The sequence below is a fragment of the Galendromus occidentalis genome, unplaced genomic scaffold (genome assembly GCF_000255335.2).
Source record: "Galendromus occidentalis unplaced genomic scaffold, Mocc_1.1 scf7180000077466, whole genome shotgun sequence".
Lineage (NCBI taxonomy): Eukaryota > Metazoa > Arthropoda > Arachnida > Mesostigmata > Phytoseiidae > Galendromus > Galendromus occidentalis.
In genome coordinates this window covers 374,311-395,101 of record NW_003805454.1, presented here as the reverse complement: position 1 = coordinate 395,101, position 20,791 = coordinate 374,311, and the positions used below count along the sequence as shown (strand labels likewise).

The 20,791-nt window shown below is 49.8% G+C and overlaps 3 protein-coding genes across 3 annotated transcripts; 2 read left to right on the top strand and 1 right to left on the bottom strand.

Annotated features, from left to right (window-relative positions):
• Positions 1-222: 222 nt before the first annotated feature.
• On the top strand, positions 223-1,759 carry LOC100907381 (tigger transposable element-derived protein 6-like). The gene is made up of 2 exons (XM_003744426.1): positions 223-287; positions 466-1,759. The coding sequence occupies exons 1-2, from the start codon at positions 223-225 to the stop codon at positions 1,757-1,759; spliced, it is 1,359 nt and encodes a 452-aa protein (XP_003744474.1).
• Positions 1,760-2,870: 1,111 nt separating this feature from the next.
• LOC100907237 (uncharacterized) lies at positions 2,871-6,328 on the top strand. The gene is made up of 8 exons (XM_018639953.2): positions 2,871-3,188; positions 3,313-3,416; positions 4,388-4,417; positions 4,543-4,575; positions 4,797-5,029; positions 5,128-5,428; positions 5,565-5,722; positions 5,932-6,328. The coding sequence occupies exons 1-8, from the start codon at positions 3,089-3,091 to the stop codon at positions 6,326-6,328; spliced, it is 1,356 nt and encodes a 451-aa protein (XP_018495469.2). The 5' UTR covers positions 2,871-3,088.
• A 189-nt stretch (positions 6,329-6,517) lies between these two features.
• Positions 6,518-16,400, bottom strand: mesh (sushi domain containing 2 mesh). The gene is made up of 16 exons (XM_018639958.1): positions 16,132-16,400; positions 12,464-12,618; positions 11,983-12,332; positions 11,470-11,617; positions 11,234-11,365; positions 10,849-11,041; positions 10,416-10,700; positions 9,942-10,293; positions 9,460-9,845; positions 8,853-9,365; positions 8,611-8,747; positions 8,362-8,491; positions 8,094-8,248; positions 7,632-7,932; positions 7,304-7,451; positions 6,518-7,182 (listed from the first exon to the last, which is right to left on the bottom strand). The coding sequence occupies exons 2-16, from the start codon at positions 12,611-12,613 to the stop codon at positions 7,119-7,121; spliced, it is 3,444 nt and encodes a 1,147-aa protein (XP_018495474.1). The 5' UTR covers positions 12,614-12,618; positions 16,132-16,400; the 3' UTR covers positions 6,518-7,118.
• Positions 16,401-20,791: the final 4,391 nt, after the last annotated feature.

Here is a 20,791-nt window from a genome sequence, read left to right as displayed (position 1 = left end):
AGGGATCGAACCCACACCGCCTTCCGCGCGAGCGGCGTCGTTGCGGCTATGCACGTTCGCACGAGTAGCGACAAAAGCGCTAACCACTCGACCACCCGTCGGTTCAACCAACATGACTATGACGTCTCAATGCACACGTGCTTCTGTCTGATGTTCGTCGTGCGTGAGCTTCTGTCAGACTACTTTTGTGGCCAGTTTCGGTGAAGGGAGGGAGTGAGGACCATGCCCACCAACACGAACTTAAGTTTGAAAGACAAAGTGGAAGTTCTGGGAGAACTCGAAGCTAGGTAGAAGTAAGCTCGACGTAAGAAGAGATTGGAAGATCTCCCAGGCTACGCTATACAATATCAAGCGAGATGCCGAGACGATACGAGCACAAGCGGCTCTGAGACGAAGCGCGAAATGCAAGCGGTTCAGGAAGTCGAAATTCGGAGATGTCGAGTCTGCTCTCTTCAAAACCTTCAGAGAAGCTCGTGCGTCCAATCCTACCCTGCCGATTTCTTCATCATGGCTCCAGGAGAAAGCTAAGTCCCTAGCAGCAGAGCAAGGCGACTCCGATTTCAAAGCTTCGAACAAATGGTTGGAGGGTTTCAAGCAGCGTCACCGCTTATCGTCAAAGCGAACATGTGGCGAGGCAGCCAAGGTCAATCAAGAGGACGTGAACCAATGGCTGGAGAACAATGAAGGGATCCTGAACGATTACTCCTGTGAAGACATATTCAACGCGGACGAGACAGGTTTCTTCTACAAAATGATGCCGAATCGGACGGTACATTTCAAAGGAGAAGCCTGTCATGGTGGAGAACAAGCGAAAGATCGGTTCACGGTTTTGCTCTGTGCAAACTTCGCGGGCACCGAAAAATTGCTGCCCTTGGTGATTGGTCACAGTAGAAACCCCCGATGTTTTCCGAAATTGGCGAAGCGCGAAGCCTTCCATGACAGCGCGAAGCTGGGTTGCCACTATCGATCGCAGAAAAGGGCATGGATGGATACAGCGATCTTCACCGAGTGGCTCTTGAAGATTGAGGGAGATTTCAGGAAGCAGAAACGCCGAGTACTTCTGCTCCTGGACAACTTCAAAGGTCATGAGGTGGATATCGAACTCAATCACGTCAAGATTCTCTTCCTTCCTCCGAGGACCACATCGAAATCGCAGCCCATGGACCAGGGCATCATTTGTAACGTGAAACAGTTGTACAAAAAAAAGCTGGTCGAACATTACTGGGCCATGGCACAGGACGGTCAAGTGAAGGAAATAAATTTGCTCCAGGGTATCCGGTTCCTGAGAGAGTCATGGGATGATGTCAAAACTTCCACCATATTCAACTGCTTCAAGAAATGCCTCCCGAACGTTCGGAATGCCAGCGCTCAAAGTGAGAACAGCGATGACATAGACGAACCGGATCGAATGATTATCCGAGACTGTTTCCCCATTTCCATGACTTTCGGGGACTTCGTTCAGGCTGATCGGCAACTTGTGACTTCCGATGATTTCGAGCCTGAACACAATGAGGTCCTCAGCGAAACCTCGGATGAAGAACCCGGGTCCCCCTTCGAGGAGCCCAGTTGTGGTTTCGTGACCGGCCAAGAGGCTCTCCGAGCCTTGGCTACATTGGTCAACCATTGCTCTCAGAGACAAAATATTGTTCCAGGGATCAGCATGGCTCTACATCAGTATCGAGATCTTGTTATTTGTGACATTCTACAGGAAAAAAGACAGGCAGATCTTCGATATTATTTTTCGAAATCGAAGCCTTAGTTGTTTGGTTGTATTTTGAAGACGAGAATTGTATTGATGGGGACTGACTTTGTTCGGAACGGTAGATAGTAGAAACTGAGTACGGTACATAGTCAGGACTCTCCATAAGTTAAAAAACGTAAATCCGCATGGAGAAGATGGAATAAATTAAAGCAGATATCCGTTCATGATCACTATCGTCAATTTTATGCCTACATTCATGGAGGCAGATAATAATCAGCGCGCATCTGTCCGAATTAATCCGGTCTAGATTGACCCTCCCCTAACTTATAAGTTAGAGAAAATATTCAAACCCTACTCCCGAATTTTACAAGTTAGCGGCACTTGACTGTAGCTGTGAGCATGGAATGAATTTCTAGCGGAAATTCTTCTCCGCTCCCGACCCCACGAATCATTACACTACGCTAATCGGTATTTACCGAACTCTCGCTCCTTCATACAATCGATCAGTTACGTGCATACAATCAGCTGGAAAGGTTTAGCGGATATCGATACCAACGCTATATCGTGATCTGAGCGCAGAAAAAGCCTCGTTGTGAGACACGAGCAAGGACGCGAACACTTCACGGGTCACAAATTACGAAACCAAATTTTCTGAGGATTAGGATAGTGAAGCTGTTTCTTTCTGCCGCCCAGAACAAGCGATAAAAATCCCCGCCGTTTTCTAAGAGCTCAGTCTGTTCCAGAACTACGATCATCAGTTGGTCCTAGAATATCCGAACTCGACAGAAAATTCCCTCAAAAATGAACTGCCTGGGTGCCCTCCTGCTCGGAACGACAGCGATCGTCGAAGGAAACGCCGACCCAAGCTCTCCCGAGTGATCAATTTGTCTCCAAAGTTGAATTCCAGTCATCCGCTATCGCTCGGACCGAAATCAGGGTGAATCTTTGATGATCCCTGCAGACATGCTCCTTCCGCAGAAAAATCAATCCAATAGATTTTCACCGTATCGATGTATGTTAGAAATCGATGTATGTTAAAAGCACCTGACTTCAAATGTTGTTAGCCACACTGATTGAAGCCGCGGCTCCAGCCACTCGGAACCATCGCCCACGCCCTCCCCCCGATTTCCCTCTCATGATATAACCATCCCGCCCCTGGTTGAAACACGGTCGATGTTTTCCAAAGCCGAAGTTGCCACTGTTAACAGCCTCACCTTCTTTCTATTTTTCACGCACTAAGCCAATTTTTGGCTAAGCCCAGTTTTTGCGTAGTTGCGAAGTTCGCAGTTGCCCCTTGAAGTGAGAGTGACTATGATCTAGTTCGTAACGCCGAGGATACCTTCAGAGTTTTGAGACGATCTTCAGCGAAAAGTGTGAGGTGTGAGGATGGGATTTCGGACATCGCTGCGGTTATTCCTGCTCATCGCATTGTGCTGTGCTCCGGATCGGTCTGAAGCCGCGACAGCACAGAAAGATGAGAGTCAACGTAGGTCCTAATGAAAGCCGGGATGAGTGTTGGAATAAAGTCTTTTGAGATCCAGATATACAGATCCGATCGATTCGAGAGGTAGTCCCAAATCATCGACATGCTCCTCGATCTTCTGTTTCAGCTCGGAGTCCCGAAGCCGTGGAGCCGGTAGTCTTCAAGATCAAATTAGATAACGGAACGAGCGTGGAGATTATCGCAGGCCCGAAGGATTCAGAATTCGTCGAGGTAGGTCTACAGATCTCTCCCGCCGGCTCACTCTCTTGGGCCCTACGAGACTTTTCGGTCCGTTCGGCCCAGCGGTGCATGTGGAGCAATCCGCGGTGGACGTCGATCAAGCGCAATGTGGAGCTGATAAACTCAAGACAAGTCGTGAGACCCGCTCCCGTTTCTACACAATCGGCTGTCCACGCAAAATGTTTGCGGGGTGATCGTTTAGTTGACCTTCAATCGTCTTTCTGATCCGATTTTACAAAAACACCGACCTTGGGTGACCCAGAACGATATTCGTCACCCGTCTTATAATTGTTGAAATTAGAGATTCCCCAAGCTTCCGGAGACTCCAGTTGGCGATAGAAGGCATTGAAGAGCGAGTATAATCCAAGGCGGGATGCGGTCTAATCCTGAGGAGCGGTATCGATTCGGAGCAGGTTCTTGCGGGAAAATTCTCCAGAGAACTCCTCGCTCTCTAATCCGACTTTTCATTTTTTTCAAAGATTATCCTCGCTCTAGGCATTTGCTCAGACTGAAGGCTCATATCCTTCTTCGTCGGTGAAATTCTTCTTTTTCGCAATCCATTTCGGAGAACTATTCGCTGATTCTGAACGTTTCGCGCCCGAGCCTCTGGAATGGACAGCGTCGGATAAAAGTTGGTCTTTTCTCATAAAATTAGTCGAGAGTCCCGGCTCTGATTTCATCAGAATGCCTTCCGTTCTGATGTCTTTCCCGAATAGTCAGCTCGACAAAGCCACGACGTCGACAATATCCGTTTGGGCGTTACCTGTTTCAAAATCTGGGAGCTTTTTTCATCGTAGGGGCTAATTCGATTTGCCTCTGCGAGCCGCGGGTGCGTGATCTTGAAAGAAGAGCGTTCCAAGCATGGAACGCTTACCAAATGTTGGAGCAAAACATTGCGCTTGAAGAAAACGGTAAGAATTTCTATCGCAAAAATCTAATGCTTGCCTTCGATCCCTCGACAGTGTCTCGCCGATCTCACCGAAGATGCGAAGGTTAGTGATGCTTCAGTTCATCAGGGTCCCCACTCGGATTTCAATCGGATATTTCCAAAGCTTAGGCATCAGTTGGCGGCTCGAAATCGCGAGGCATTTACTAGCTTTTTTAATTTGAATTTCAGAGCAACATCGTTCGCGCCAAGGACCTAAATTCGGTATGAAAAGTGCAATATTCTTCTCGTCGATGCAGCTGTGCCCGAGGGCCTTATCTTCCCCCTCATGGAGCCTTGTGGAAAGCCTCATCAAACGCCCATGGATACGGAGGGGGATTGGTCGGAGAAACGGATCTCATTAGAAAGTTTGTTCGTTGCGAGTTACCCCGTTTGGGACGCGAAGATTTGCTAATAATGCTCGATTCCTGCCTCTCTTGACACAGTGCGCGAAGGATGCATTGAAAACATTCCAAAAGCAAGTGAAGCGACATCTCCGAATACATTCCCTCGCCGAACTCCCATACGTGGCCGGCAACTTATCTCGCGTGGAGCACATGAGCACCCGGATCGTGAAGCACATCGATAATGTACAGAAACAGATGAAGCGGATGCGAATGGAGCAAGTCGAAGGCACTCTTTTCCAGCAGACGCTGAACAATGCCCAAGACGCTTTTAGGTTAGTGGAACTATTCGTTTCCTGAGGAGGTGCTCCGAATCGTTTCAACTCGCATAAATCAATGGGGGAGCCGCTCATGAACGTCGGAGTTTCTGTAGGGGCGTCGGCGAGATGGCTAGTCTTCGAAGTGCAAACCTCGTGAGCAACATTCAGCATTTCGTCAAAGACTTCAACCGCTCGATGACGAACTTCGAAGAGCTGGTCGAAGCGAAAGACGGCGATAAATCGAATTTGCCCGACATGGAAGTGATTACTCGCCGCTTACAAAAAGATATCCACACGTTGCATAATCTGACGGACGCCTTGCCGACGCTGCAAGACAGCAGAAGGCTGACCGATCAGACCGTTGCCAACTTCACCATCATGATGAGGAACCTGACCATCGGCCTGCCTGAAGTGGTTCGTACCTATCGGGAAATCCTTTTTGTATCGTTTCGCTGATCAAGTCGTCACTGTTCGACTTGAAGCTTCCGTGTGAAATAGTCATTTTGAAGATACATTGCTCACAGGGGCTCTGATTTTCGATTCTACGCAGGTTCGACGAATGGGTCCCTTGCGGGATCGACGAGGAGCGACTCAAATCAGAGATTTCATGACGGTCGTCAATGAAAACATGAGGAATGTGTCTCAAAGTATCGGCCAACAGCCACAGCAGCGCAACGGACGGAGCGACATGTTCACTGCCTTCGATGGGTAAAGTTGTTCCTCCCATGTCTTGTCAGCGGCAGTCTTCCTCCGTGTCGCCTGGGAAGATCACTAGAAACTCGTCGGCCTAGTATGAGAAATCGTTGTCCGGGCTACGGAACTTCTCGTGTCGAGTTTGCCCGTCGCATCTGTTCTTTTATGGAAATGGCTCGAAGCCGTGCCAGCCAGCATTAATCGGGCATGATGTGTGATTTCAGATTCCAGTCGGCCATGGGTCACATGGGAGCCGCTTTCCACGACCTTCTCCGGGGGACTCTAGCCATCATGAACCCGGCAGCGTGGCAACCTCTAGCGCCGATCCTACCCCTAGCGCCCAGACCTCTCCTGGAACGCCCTCCTCTGAATCCTCGGCCTTTCCTCGGGAGTCCTCTCATCGACCGGAGAGCCTCTCAAGATGGTCGACCCTTGCAACTTCTGCGCCCGCTCCGGCCGCCTGTCGGTCTTCTGGCTCTGCAGCGCGTGATGGAGTTGGGAATGAATAGAAGACAGCAGATTTTTGACAGATATGCGACGTTGCCGCTGAACCCTCGATCGATAGATCCTTCCGACTCAAGAGAAACAAAACCGAAAAGAAGAGAAAAGAAAGAATCGTAAATACACATGGCTGAAGGTTTTCTGCTTCTGGGGCGGATGAGGAAGTCCCTGGATAGAATGAATAAATCCATACTGTTCTCTGGGGCGACTCGTTATGTACCTTGAGGCCTGAAAAGGTGATTGAACCATACTAAGTCATAGCTCAAAAACATTTTCCTCCGTTCGTAATGTCCAGACAGCTACTAGGTATGTTTCCCTTCTTCTCCTCAGCTTGGTTTATTGTCGGCTCATAAGACTTTCTACGAGAATCTGCCCAGATTGGCGGAGCTTGACTGTCAGGGATGTTTTTATTCGATTTAAGGTGAATTTCTAGATGCACAATTTTTCTTTAGTTACAAACAGTCACCCGGGTGGAATAAATAGTTCATCGATTGTTGCGTTCCAGGAGAATCTTCTTGCTTTCGGGGCGACCGTGCGACTCGATCGGCCTTGATTCGAAAGGCAGGAAATGCGATCACTTCCTTCGGATCGCGGTAAAACCTCAAATATTTCTGGAGGGCTCGCGGCGGATCAACGCAGCGGCTCTCTCCTTAATGAGAGTGACTAGAATTTCTCAGAGGCGTCGCGACCCGAGGCCGCTCACCTAGATCGATCGGTCTGGCTAGATGAGGACATCAGCACCAGTTAGGATCGGTAAAAACTTGATCTGTCATGTAAACTGATGCAGAAAAACACTCTAAAATTATGGCAATATCCCTCGGAATCAAGATCGGGATCGCTCTCAAACGAACATCCTTCCATTCTTCTGGTGATACTTATATACAAAGCAGGTTCTCTAAATGCATGAATTTCACATCTTCTGTTCCGCAGTGTCTCTCGGCTCCTCGGGCTCTCTTTCGGTGAAGGCTTTTTTCCTGCACGAGAACAATAAATAATATTCATTGACGGGGGAGGATGATCAACGTAATTTTACGAAACCAGCTTAATTTGAAATGGGAATAAGGAGATCATCCGATCAGGGAGGGCTGAACTCACTCTTCTCCAACTTCTCTCGTTATGTACTCGTCGTACTCTTTCTCCCTACGCGGTTTGCAGCACAAAAAGCAGCAAAAGATCAGAAGACCGATTGGGAGAAGGATCCCCAGGGTGATACCGATCATCGCGAGCACATGATCTCGACTGCCTGAAAAGTCGAACAAATGGAGCGATCATTTATCCGAATCGGCGGACTGTGGGTCAGGACCCTTGAATATGGAACGTTGAGCTTCGATAATCTGAGGATTCGGAATTTTATCATTTTTCCTCGCATGAGAGCTTCGTGCATTTTCGCGGATCATCGGGGCTCAGCATCGGCATAACTCACTTTTACAAACTGGCGGTTCGCCCCAAGACCATAAACCGGTCTCTTTGCACTGACGGGTTTCGTGCCCGTAAAGACGGTATCCGGGCGCGCAGGTGAAACGAACGATTTTTCCGACGAAATTTCGGATCTCAGACTTGAGGCCGTACGCAGGCTTGTCGAGCGCTTGGCATCGGATGATCTGCTTCCGGACCTCGTAAGCAGTCATTTGAACCGACGCCTCGACTGCTTTCGTCGTTGCCGCGAAAGGTCTACTGCCAGTCACAACGTAATCGTAGCGGCAAGCTCTCGATGTCGCACACGTCTGGAATTATCAAGTGAATGTCAAGATGAGAGGGTAAAACTGTGCATGTGAATTGATCGCATTTTGATTCTTGAGAAATAATCTTGGGGACCCATCGGAGTCGAATTCCTGTACGACTCGGGTTGGGGTGTTCGAGTTCCATCGGTCGTCGGATATCTCACCTCGGATAGGTCTCGATTCCTGAACGTTGCATTCCAGGGCGCTTCTATCTCTCTTCCCGGCGGGTTGTATGATTTGAATTGCGGATCGTCGTAATGGCCGAAATTATAGCCGAACAGCATATGATTGAATAAGGAGGCTGACTCGTTAAGCCGATCTGCGAAGGTTATATGTTCAAGAAATCTCTCCATTCGCGTGAATTAATGCCGAAGCTCCAGCTCACCCTGGACGAAAACTTCCGTGTAAGCCTCCGTGGAGTGCCTCACTTACGTTTTTCGCCGAACTCTTGGACCTGCCTGATGTCCGTCGTGAGAAAACCTCCGCCGGTTCCTCTCTGATCGCCGGATACATCATTATCTGCCAGGTAGTCCCAACTACCCAGCAGTCCGGTTGTTATGTTCTAGAGGAAATTCACAAAAACCGTGGATGAAATAGAGCGTGTGAAGTTTCAATCATACACCAGCCATCTCCTCCTGTGGACTCATGATGACCTCCTGAAGATACAGCGCCTGTACTTACGACAAATTCTATTGGTAAGAAGACGTTCAGAACCAATTGCTCGTGTTGGACGCTAACTTCGACGCCGGCTCCGGAGTCGAACATGGCGACAATTTTCGACATGTTGTAGTAACCGGTCGGCTGATAGATCGACACTCCTGGAAAAAGGAGCCTATCGTGGAGACAACGTCGAAGGAAGAACGAACCGGAAAACAAATTATGAAAGTTCACTTCCCCTCTCACGGAGAGTTCTGACTTCCGACCTTTGAAATTCAATGTCTTCATCTTTTCGTCCCAGAAGTAGATGTATTCGTTGTCGACAATGAGGTAGAGTTGGTAGAAACGACGAGCTGCTAGTGGTCTCAGGTGGAGCTCAACGGTTGAAGAAACGTTGTCACGGACTGCGACACCGGACAGATAGGTGCCCTGCACCAACAAATCGGTGGGCTGCTCTCTTCGCCGGCTCTCGAATCGTCCTTGCACGTTGATTTTAGCTTTTTCGTTGTCGGCTCTCACGAGAGAGAATTCTCCGTGACCTCCGAAAGTGTAGTTCATTCCGTCAAAGGTCAAGAAGTGAGGGTCCCCATAGACTGCGGCGAAGCCCGGCGGCTGATACGCGGAACAGTCCTGTGACGTTCGGAACCATTTGTACTTCTGACACGAGGCGGAGTCGTCTTTTCCCTGTTGCCACTGACAGCAGGTGAAGAATGGCATCATGTCGGCTGACCATGTCGCCAGCGAGGCAACTTTCGAGCGTTGATTGTAGGGCAACACACCTAGAGCAGAATTAAATGCGATCATCGATTCGCTGGGCTGCTCTAACGAGCTCATCGATGCTCAGTCGGTCGAACCTATCTGAGGATTGCTCACCATAGCTGAAGAATCGATGGGGTTTCCCACCGTACATCGTGTCGGCGGTGAGGATCAGCTCCCCGTCCATGTCGTAGCAGCAGGTCTGACCGGAGCCTCCGACACTCGGTCGACCGGATTTAACGCAGTGCAGCGCTCGCTTATAGAACGGATCACAGTTTCGTGTGTAGACCGAACACTGCGTGTCCGGGGCGTACCTTCCGCGGTCGAATTCCGATTGCCGCATCGTGCAGGGGCATCTCCAAAGAGATATGGCGAATTTGTCGGCTTCACGTTCTTGTTGGAACCAATCGTGACAGAATTGGTCTTTCCACCACGTCCCGAAATGATATTCCCACTGAGGCCAGAAGTACCACGCGAGTGGCATCGGATGCGACCACACCACCCTATGAGAAGAAAATGTTTGATACCGGGAAACGCTGGAGGACGATGGGGAATTTTCATAACTCTAGGTGGGGAACGGTGAGCGTCCGGGTACTCACGGTGATCTTTCTTCCTGGTCGTTAGAATCTCTCGTGGGCGTGGTGAAGTTCACGCTGATGAAACCAAATTGTAGACCGAGCAGGTCTTGGTTGTTGTTGTTTGCGTACTCCTGCAGCGGTAGCGCATAGGTGAGCTGATTCAAAGCCGCTCGACCTAGCTCGGTGATGTAGGTCAAAGACGGATACTCTTGGTTGTCCTGGAAGCCCCACAGGTGGACTGATATCGATCTTGTGTCGTTGACGTTCCAGGTCAATTTCTCCCTTGTCCACTGAATGACAAAATCTGTCGGCTTTTCTTCCTTGTCCGCGCTATTTAGGACGATCACGTCCACGTGCGACAGCTCTGGCGGCTCTGGAAGACCGGGAAATTCTATGACATCTAGAAAAACTCAAAAGATGAAGCTCCATCTTCGAATGCGCGTGGCCGACCTGCCTGGTCGTATCCACAGATTGTCTCAGTCGTTCGGTACTCACGTATGTAGAAACGTCCGTAGAAAAGCGCGTCGCCGTTGTTGATAGTGACCGTCAGATCGACGTAGCCGTGGAAGAAAACTGGTGGCATATAGCACGACACATGATTCCGGTCCCGGTAGATGGCGGAAAAACGTCCTCCGCTCATATCTTGGAATTGACATTCAATTTTCGCGTTCTCTGGGAAACACGGCCCAGTCACGTTGATCATCGTTCCCCCAAGCATGTTGGCGAATTTGGGAAAGAACGACAGACGCGGTCGCTGTTTGATCAATTGCGGATCCAGGGCTGGAATCAGAGAGTACAGTGAGTTTCTAGGGAGAGACAGAAATCTAATTCTGATTCACGACGCTAAGAAGCTTGAATCAGGTTTTCCGACGCTGGCGTTCAATATCATGTGGCGCAGATGCGCCGATCATCGGCTAAGAGGCTTTACCCCAATCAATGCAGGTTCCTGTGTAGATTTCCTCGTCTATTTGGAAAATATATCGGCCTTTCATCTTCTCGTCCCCGCCCTCCGTCAGCTGAGAAACTCGAGGTTGTTGGGAGTACGGGAAGAATTCGTAGGCTCGAGTGGTGTTTCCAGCATTGAAGCCGATGAATGGATTCAGACCGTTCTTTCCCTCTTTCTGTTGAGGAACAGGGCTTTTAGTCCAAGCGAATTTCTCGCCTCGAGAAACCGACGATTGTTCTCGACTATTTTTTCCTCTTTCTTCCTCCATCGATCGAGACCCGATGGAAGTCGTCAGGCCGAAATCATCTGGGTATCCGCGCTTAGGTATTATGATTAGCCCACAGTGGATAGTCTAACCGATACTCGCCCTGTCCTCGGATGAGATCCATTCGATTTGATCGTAGTTGAACATCGCGTAGGTTCTGGTTTCATCGGAAGCCAGAACGACCTGATACGTGTTCGTCTTCTGGGTGTGAGCGAATCGCTCCATTTGGGGCACCTAGAGGGACGGATTTGGAAATCTGTCAACAAGCGGAGAGAACGAAACCCAAGTAGAATTTCTCGGTGTGAACTGAACATCCAGTATGCCTTATGAGAACCCACAGTCATGTTCCTCCATGTGATTATGAGCGCGAACTTCGGTTTGAAGCCCTGAGATCCGATCATGCCACCATTGAAGTCGTCGTGAACTCTCTTCTGTATCCAGCATTCGAATCTGTCCGAAGGCGTCCGCTGGCAGTTTTTCAGCTCGCTGAACCACAGAAAATACGGGGAGAATTATTATTAGGCACTCTCAATTCGCGGGTATCATCGAACGCAGATATGTTTCTTCACATATGAAAGTAGTTGACTTCAATGAATATAATAAGACTCAGAATCGACATCTTGGATTATCCATTGGACATCCCGAATTAGGTGAGCATGTATATAAGTGTTATCATCATTCGTCATCTCTACAGGAATCCTACAAGCTCTTCTGAATTTTCAAAGTTTCGGAAGTACGAGTTCGTTCACGGGCGTCTTGACTTGACTTGAGACATCCGATCGCAGAAATCAGATATGAGTTTTCGCTCATTCTCATTGAACTTGGTCGCTGAGCTGCACCAAAAAACTTACTTTCTCTCCCTGACCATGACGAGACGGGTGTAGACTCCTGACTCCGGAGTTCCCCCCAGGAGAGTCTGGTAAGTCAGCCATGGTGCGATGACGGCTGGGTCTTTCTCGTACACTGTGTCCGCCGGTTTTAGGGGAAATTCGATGGGAAGCCGGTACTCCCTCGGGCCGCCACCGAAGTGCACGTAACCGTGCATGTGGATTTTTATGTACGTATACGAGAAGCCGAAGAAAGGCAGACGTATCCCCAAAGCCAATTCGTGTTCAACTTTCGAAGCGTCGAAGGGTGCCCGGTCTCGGTCGTCGTAGGGGTACATCAGGCTTCTCAAGAACGTTTGATAATCGCTCGGAACCTGTCGGAAATCCGGGGAAGGATTTTTTAAAGGAGCCATTCCGCGACATTCCGCGAGAATCTCATTCCGTCGACGAAGGGATATAATGCCCCTCCTGCGGTACAACTGGTATATTCGGGCACGATTCTCACTTGTGGAAAGTAGAGCTCCTGGGGCCCTCGATAGCTATTCTGTCCATTGTTGTATTGATTGAATTGGGCATTTTGTGACTCGACCAGACAGACGCAGGAGAGACTGAGTACAATGGCGAGTCCTAGTCGTAGGGACTGCGACGGTCCCATCGTGCCTGCAAAACGAATTCGAAGATTCGGCTAAGTTATACGGAGCCCAGAATTCTCGATCCGCTGGGATCGCGGAGATAGTACTGATGATGTTAGGGTAAGAAGAGAGTTCGAATTTCGGGCGAAGAAGAATGCGGGCTCGCGTTCCCAACTTCAGAGCTCTCGCGGTACCTGGGTCCCTGCTACGGGAAGCGCACCTGAGCTTTTGGGCACAGACCAGCCTTTTCATTCAGGTTCGAATCACAGCGTTCAGGATAGCACGTTCTTAGGATCGGGATGATTACTCAGAACAACGATCAAAGTCAATGGGTCCCGCCGCCCCTGGCTTCGGGAGAAGGATTCTACCAATCGATAACTACAGTCGCTTTGTGATCCAAATGATTCCGATCATGAGTTTATTTACAAGATGAAGCTTAATACAATGTGATCGAGCATGGGTGCGGCATTCTCTAATTCATGACTTTCCGATCTTGGTGCGCTGAAGATGATGCACGGTCCTGGTTCCCCGAAATATATGGGCGGTGATCGAATGATCGGGAAGTCGGTGAAATAAATTATCACTGATATTACGTCTTTATCGTTCATCCAGACACCGGTGAGCATTTCCGATGGAGAGGGTCTACTTCCGATTCTCGTTGTGCCGTTGTCGCTTCGATCAGAGCACTTTTTTGTGTTCGAATCGTTGACGAATGCTCTCTGGTAGAAGCTCGAACGTTCGGTGAGCTGTTGCCCCGTCGAGAGACCTTCCTGTTTGACCGAAGATCATCTTGAAACCCATGTCCGTGAAGTAGTTGACAAGCACACGAGTCATCTTTATGAAGATCACGTCCCATTCCGCCTGTTCGAACATGCGCATGAAGCCGCCGAAATACACGCGTGAATCCTGCCGACCCTGTGCAGCTGATCTCGGCGCTTGTTTTCCATGCTCTGCACTCCGAAGCGGAGAGTCTTGCCGTGCTAGGGGGGCGTGGGATGAGTGGTGGTTCAGGGGAACGATGTTTTGTACACTTCGCCTAACCCGTTCCGGTCTGGAATGCGTTACGGGCGATCCGTGAACGAATTCCAGCAGAAGCACAAGTACCACGAAGCCAGAGCACACACACCTCATCGCGCTGTTCCGTCAGCTGACGATCTGACGTCGAAATTTCAAACCGCATCGGTTTATGATCAGGGATCCGACGCTGGGAGAGGTCCGGGTGCCTCATCAGACGCATGGCTATCGTTCCCTTCGTCCAGCCGACGCATATGATCCGCGCGAACCTCTCCGGATTCTCTCGGAAGGTTTTCAAGCGACGAACATACCATATGATATCCGCCGTCTCGTGGTCTCTCCGAGAGAGCGCTGTGTCTTTTCATCGCCAGATGGAGAGCCAAGACAAAAACCTCTTCTACAGGAGAATGATCTTCGTTCTTCTTGAAAATCGAGCGGAACGGGAACTTGTCCCGATTAGTGGTCCGCCACGTGATTCTGGGGTTGCACTCTTTCTACGCTACGTGCGCGATCAACCGTCGCCTATCCGAATCAAAAGCTTCGGAATTCCCGTCCGAAACCAACAGAGTGATCGCAGCGGATTAGACGTCTCGAGACAAAAGGTCACACTGCGAAAAGCGCGTAAGGCTTGACGATGCTCAAGAAATTTCTGAAGTGGGCCTCATTGATGTAACCTGGGTCTGCTGTCCGTTTGTTTCTCTTGTGTCACTAGGTCAAATGTTTCGACGAAAGACAAGCTGAAGAAGAGCAGCAAAAAGCGAAACCTAGAGAGGTAGCGCCCTGCCGTAGCCATTAAGCCGGCGATGTAATTTCCGATACTCCAGGTAATTAATCGACTGTATCCACTTCAAGCGAGATACCATCAGTGAAGGGACCGCTTTCGGGAGCAGACTCGAGACGGATCATCAGTTCACGTCGTCACCACGGATACAGGATTTTCGATAAATGCAAAGTACACGCATCCCTTATCCGATAGATTTGTTGAATGAGAAGTCTCAATTTGAAGATATCGAGAAACTAAAGGGTCGGAGGCAAGAAGTCGCGCACAAATGCCGGTCTGGAATCAGTCAGACAGATACCGGAATCTGAACGAAATGACCTCAATTTACACCGGACGTCACTGCGCTGGCAAGGTGGATCAGACGAGACGAGCGAGAATTCGCAGAAATCTACATAAGAAAATATGTTGAATTCATTGAACTGTTGGCCCCCGCTTCTAGCGGAGGAATCTAGTTCAAATAATGGATTTGTGAATCTCTGCTTCGGAGGGGCCACTCCCAACGGCTGGATCGTTCTGCAAACATACTAATACATATATCCTCCTCCTTTCCTCCGTGCGAGAGCTATAATTGACAGCGAGGAGCGTGTCCCATTCCGTGGAATAAACTACCGAATAGTCTGTGTTTGCGCCTCCGCCGGCCGACGGCTCCGGGCAGGGAGGCCGCATTGTTTATGACCACAAATGACTAAGATCGTCCTAGTAGAGCTGGACTGAAATTCCTACCGGCTCCGTATAGAGCTGGAAAACGTAGACGTTCACTCGACTGGTTCGATTCCTCGCCAGTCGTTTGCTTGCCGATCGGCGACGGCGTACCTGACTTTCTTCCGGATATCTACCGCGTCCTCTATCCGCTCGGCGGGCTGGCCCGACTTGCGCTGAGAGTGAGCTGCTCGTTTTTCTCTCGAAGAGATCCTATCCAGGTATCCAATTGCCCATCCCAGACTCGTTTCGTAATCTAAGCTATTCCATGAAACGCCTCTTGGCGCCGAGTCAAGCAAGAGTTGCTACGGAAAGACGCTTTCTGGACGCCCACAGTCCGAGTCTGCTTCAATTTATCCCTTGCTCACGGTCACGTAATGGTATTTCGAATTTTTTGAGGCCCCTCCTACGGAAATAATCGCAAAGATCGGGGGTTGAAACTCCGAAAATCTCGAGCAATAATGTGTCAGGTGGATCCGATGGTGAATCGGTCAAGCTTCCATTGGCGAAACCACCAACGGGCGCGCACCACGAGAATGTGCACCCCTTGGGCAATGAATCCTTCCGCCACCATACCCCGTGATCACGGATCACGTATACTAATTCCGACGGTATCTTGTAGTTCTGTCAACGATTGATGGGATGATTTCCTTTTCGCTCGGCGCAACTCTCATGCAGTATCAGCAGGCTCCTCCTAATTCAAGATCGCTCTGCTGAAAATCGATTTGAAGCGCTTCCTCGGAGAAAAAAAGTGTCAAGCATGAGCTTCCATCGGATTCTCGCAATTAACGCTATTCCCAGCTTGATTGAGACGCGACTGAAGTAATGGGGTCTGACCACAGATAAAGACTCGTGTGGTGCCCAAATCTGCGCGCAACAACGACAGCTGATCTTCGTGAACGATGAACGGTGAACGGATCACCGAAGGGGAAGCATCCCCAAAGGATATTAATCAATGGGATTCCTATGATGGGTCGTTCCGCATCCTGAGGAATTCATCACGGTCATCCGCGGAGCGAGATGAAGAATAGAATACGAGTCACTCACTTGAGCGGGACGCTGAGGTCCACGGTGGACGGCCCGCAGGTGTTGAAGGGTCTATGGAATGAGTCAACGATCCTCAAGGCTCCTGCCTCCGTACCACACCGAACACTGGTTCTCGACTCTCCTGAGCGCGGCTCTCGTCTGTAGAAGAACTCCGACCTGCACCTGCTGCCCCTGCGCACCTAGAGGTCTTCGGCGGGTCGCAGGAAATTTCGGCACTCGGGCTTTTGTGCGGCACAGGAAAACGTATTGGTCGAGTCAATGAAGACAATGAACCACGCCCTTCCACGCCAGAGTGGGACTTAGGAGTGGGTAGAGAACTAGGCGAGGGCAGTTTGCTAGTCACTTGACTCACCAGCTGCCGACCTGCATGAGTCTCCTGGACTATAATCCTTCTTTCTTGGAACAACGTCATTTACTGAGTGGATGAGCGAGCGTCTCAAGAAGTACCAACGTCGGGTGTGTCATAGCGGCCTCGTATAGCTTTCTGAGGTAACACTCGATATCCATGAAAGTCGAGACGAGGTACAACGTCTTTGCGCCGTCAATCGTCAGCATGTCCCGCCAAAGACGTGGCTCCCGTTCCCGAAACATTTCCCGACCTCTTATTCCCCACAGTGCTGAGAACGGGGACGCCCCCGGGGATGAGATCTTCTAGGTATTCCGGAATCGATGGACGTTCCGGAGGACTCCCGCCCGAAATCCTTCAGAAAACGGCCCCGTATCGGCAGAGGCCTGACGTGATCTCGTGTATCGAACACCGAAGTACAATCTCGACGTCTTCTCGGTGATGGATGGTATCCACCCAGAAAGCCGCGCGTAAGCTCTGAAGCGTGCAGAAATGAGAGATGTTCATCTGAGATTCTCTTTGACTCACCTGCTTACTCGGCTCGTCCGCTCACCGCCTGCCCAGCTAGTTCGCCGCGTTCACAGCGGATAGCCTAGAACGCTGATACGGCAGAACAATGACGAGGTCGAAGTCCATCTTGCGTCTACGACTTTACAGCATCGTCAAATACAAGACGCTCGCTCGCTCGCTCACTCGGTCGTCCATCCATCCGCCCGCTCGTTCGTCACTCTGTCTCTTTCGCAGGTTCCATCGTCGAATCGAATTTGCGTCTACGGATCCCATTTCCGTGGGGGAACCTCGGTCCTCGAAATCCGTAGAATCGCTCCGTGGAGCAGTCGACGGATTTCTCTGGCAACCAGTGATGGGAGTCGAAAATGGCGGATGATGACCTCATCTACGACGGTCTCCGAAATTGTCTTCGAAGGTTTGGAGAATCATTTTTTGAGCGATTTGGGGAAGGCGCAGCGGCGGCCGGCGCTTCACGCACACACTGAGACCGCTCTCGTTTCCCGCAAACAAAGTCCGATATCGGATGAGATGATTCTTGTGGAGTCCATAATCTTTCGATAGGCTCATTGTGTCCTGCCAAAGTTGGTCAACGGCATAGCGCAGTCTCTAAGTCCTTCTTGACAATAGGCCCAATCGAGTTCAATGTCAACATTCCGTCACCAAATGGAGGCGTTACCCGGCAATTCCCGAGGAAAGCCAGCGGGCGGTCCGGAGTAGCTATTCGTGATCTCAGTCAGTCGTATCCTATGACCGCTGCCGCTCGACCTCTTGATTTCCGCGCCGTCGTACACCCGACACTGGAATACTATTTGTCGTCCATTCTGTCGAAGACCTGCACAGAGCGGACCCACCGAGCGAGAGCATGCCTCAATCGTCCGCGAAAACATTCGCCGTGAATTGAGACAGTCAGTCGTAAAGATCCTAAGACACGTACGTCATAAAAGCTTTCGATTAGTTTCGGAGATAGACGATACTTGAGCCATTGTTGTTATTGTGATGCAACTTTCGGTTTCACGACACCACGCCCCGCATCGAGTCGACAGCCTCCGACGCTCTCACGATTGATAAGGGGCCAAGTCCAGATGTGGACGCCATCCGAGTTATGGAGAAGCGCCCTAGAGACTCACCTTGAAAAATGGCTGCCCTCAATGCCTTCACTCCCGTCGTCCTTTGCTCAACCTGGGTTCTAGCTAAATCATGTATCATATCTTCGATCTAGTTTTATCGGTTCGCTCGATGGGTCGTGGCGATGATGAGCTTTTATCACCTTATCGCGAATCCCAGATGATGAGGACGCTCCGCCACTATGGGTTCGTCGATATTCGAACACGGGGAATCAAACTTCTCAAGGGACACAGTGTCCTCTGACGCCTGAACCTCGGAGTGAAGACTGGAACTTCATGATTCATGGTTCGATTGATCTATATGTTCCTGCGATTCTATATCACAAGACCATATGCCTTTCATCTCAGGGGCGATATCTAAGCAGATCGGTCGGGTCTCCTTCTCCCTTCGCTCTAGTAGTTCCTTGGTATTTCGCAGCACTCCACGGTCCAGGAGCTCCTGGAATCCCAATTTCTCACGGAGTTCTTCTTCATTGAAGTGATGTGGGGTTCTAATCGCACGTGCTGGATAGTTTCCCCCTCCATCCCGCCCAAACAGCAGTATGGGTGGATGTTTTGGAACTTACTGCGGTAGTCTCGACTCGGCAGCATCCCTGCTCTCGCTGGTGCGAGTAGGGTACTACCTCTTCTATTGTTATACGTGCCGACCGCGGTCAGTCCTCGTCTCTCTTTTTTCATCTATCTGAAGGCTTGGTTTCCGGGACATCCCTTCTCTCCATACCTTGTACTGCGTTTTCCGGAGTTTTAGTTTCACTTCCTGGTGAAATTTACTTAGACACCAGGAAGTTTTGACTGCCTCAGTGTACTTGTCGCTTCCTCACCTTCTTCCGAGATGAGGGGTTCTCCATCCTTCCTGCCCTGGAAACGAATCAATCATCTCCATGGACAAGTCGGTCGTATCCAGTTGCACTGGGTGCAATCCAAGTCTCCGATGCGAACACTACTGTGCCCGGGATCGGTTAGGGTTAGAGCAATCGTAAATAATGGAAACCTCTGTCGGAGATTATCAGACTCGGGCCGAACATGCTCCTAGCGGCCAATTATATGCTAATCGACGCCTATGTGCATTGGATACATGGTGTGCATCTCAGGCCATGCTCCTCCGCCGCATTTTTCAACATTGACTGATTAGGGATTATAAAGAAAAAATATCCTAAAGCTCAGCCGATACATCTGAGATAGGAAAATTGTACTCACGGATTCAATTTTGCCTGGGACTGAACGATATCGCTGATATCACTCCCAAAGAAGATCTCGATTTTATTCAGTGTCTCTCCAGCCGCTTCTTCACTTGAGCTTCGTGAATTCTTCCACTCAAGGGGATATTGAATTGGCAGACTTCTGCACCCATGGCGGGGGATGAAGGTCTCGTGGAGCTACTAATTGTTCTGGAATTCGCGAAACCGTGGCTCTCGCCTAAATGCTATTGATGCTGCAAATGGGTCAGCAACCTTTGTCATCACGACAGACCGGAAGCCCAATTTCATCTCGAGACTGAGCTCGGTTCCACAATTAGGCCACTTATCTGTGCCTCTCAAATATCCTCTGTTCTGCTTACGATTCTGTGTTTCACTTCTTCGTTCGATCGCAGTTCTATCTTGATAGGGAAAAGGAATCATTGAAAGAAGAATGAGCCGGATAAAAGGAGCCCCGAATCTTAAACGTGGGACTATCTATCAGAACAGAATTAAATTCGGAGTCTCGCTGGGTCTTGGCGAAAGGAGAGGGAGGACGAGAGTCGATGAGGGAGGGGAAGTCCGGGATCCTTCCTCGGAAATGCATAGTATTAATTCTTGACCTCACAGTCCATTGACATGAGTCATCCTGGCTCGCGGCCAAGATAAGCATATCGGGTTCCGGCGTCCCCCTGAGAGGCTCTAGCCCAATCTTCTTCTGGGGAGGGACATCCGATCCAGAGTAGCTATGGAACTTCCTCCCCATAGCAATGGAAAAGCATCAGTACCGGAATGGTTCCGGGTGATCGAGGTTCAAGGGCTTCACATTTGATGGGTCGAATCGGGAAAGCTCGATTCGATATTCGCCTGATAGAGGAATTGCGCAGAACTCCTGTCGGGAGAAGTGCTCTCGCCTATTGCGGGCCAAGAGTGACAGACGCGAGGCTTGCGAAATCTCAAGATCACTCTTTTTTTATTTGTATATATATGTATATATATATAAGGACTACGGGTATATATTGTACAATCGTGAAAAAATATAGTTCATGCAAAACTATCCGCGCTGGTGATCAGCGACATTGCGGTCGAGAAATCGTTGCACACTGATGAACTCTCAATTTTTTTACGAAGCAGCTTCATGGAGCCTTCTCTCACGATAGACTTCCTCGAGGTTAGTGGCACTTTCACAAGTCAAATCGGATTTTGGAAAGCGGTCCGGGAATCGATTATCAGGGAGCAGAATTCAGCCTTGCTCGGACAGAAGATGCGAATTTTCCACAAATTGTTAGCGGTCTCCGGTCAGACAAAAATTTCCAGCAATGAAGTCGAAAGCGTCCTCCTTCAGGAGGCGTAGAGAGGAAACTTCTGTTCCGCGGTATATGGCCAGAAATTCTGTCCCCGACGCAGTTTCCGAGTAGATAGACGACTCCGAGTTGCCCTTGCATAGGATATTTCTCGTCCATGCCGATATCGAAATTCTTCCTCCGCCTTTATTTAAATGCGGT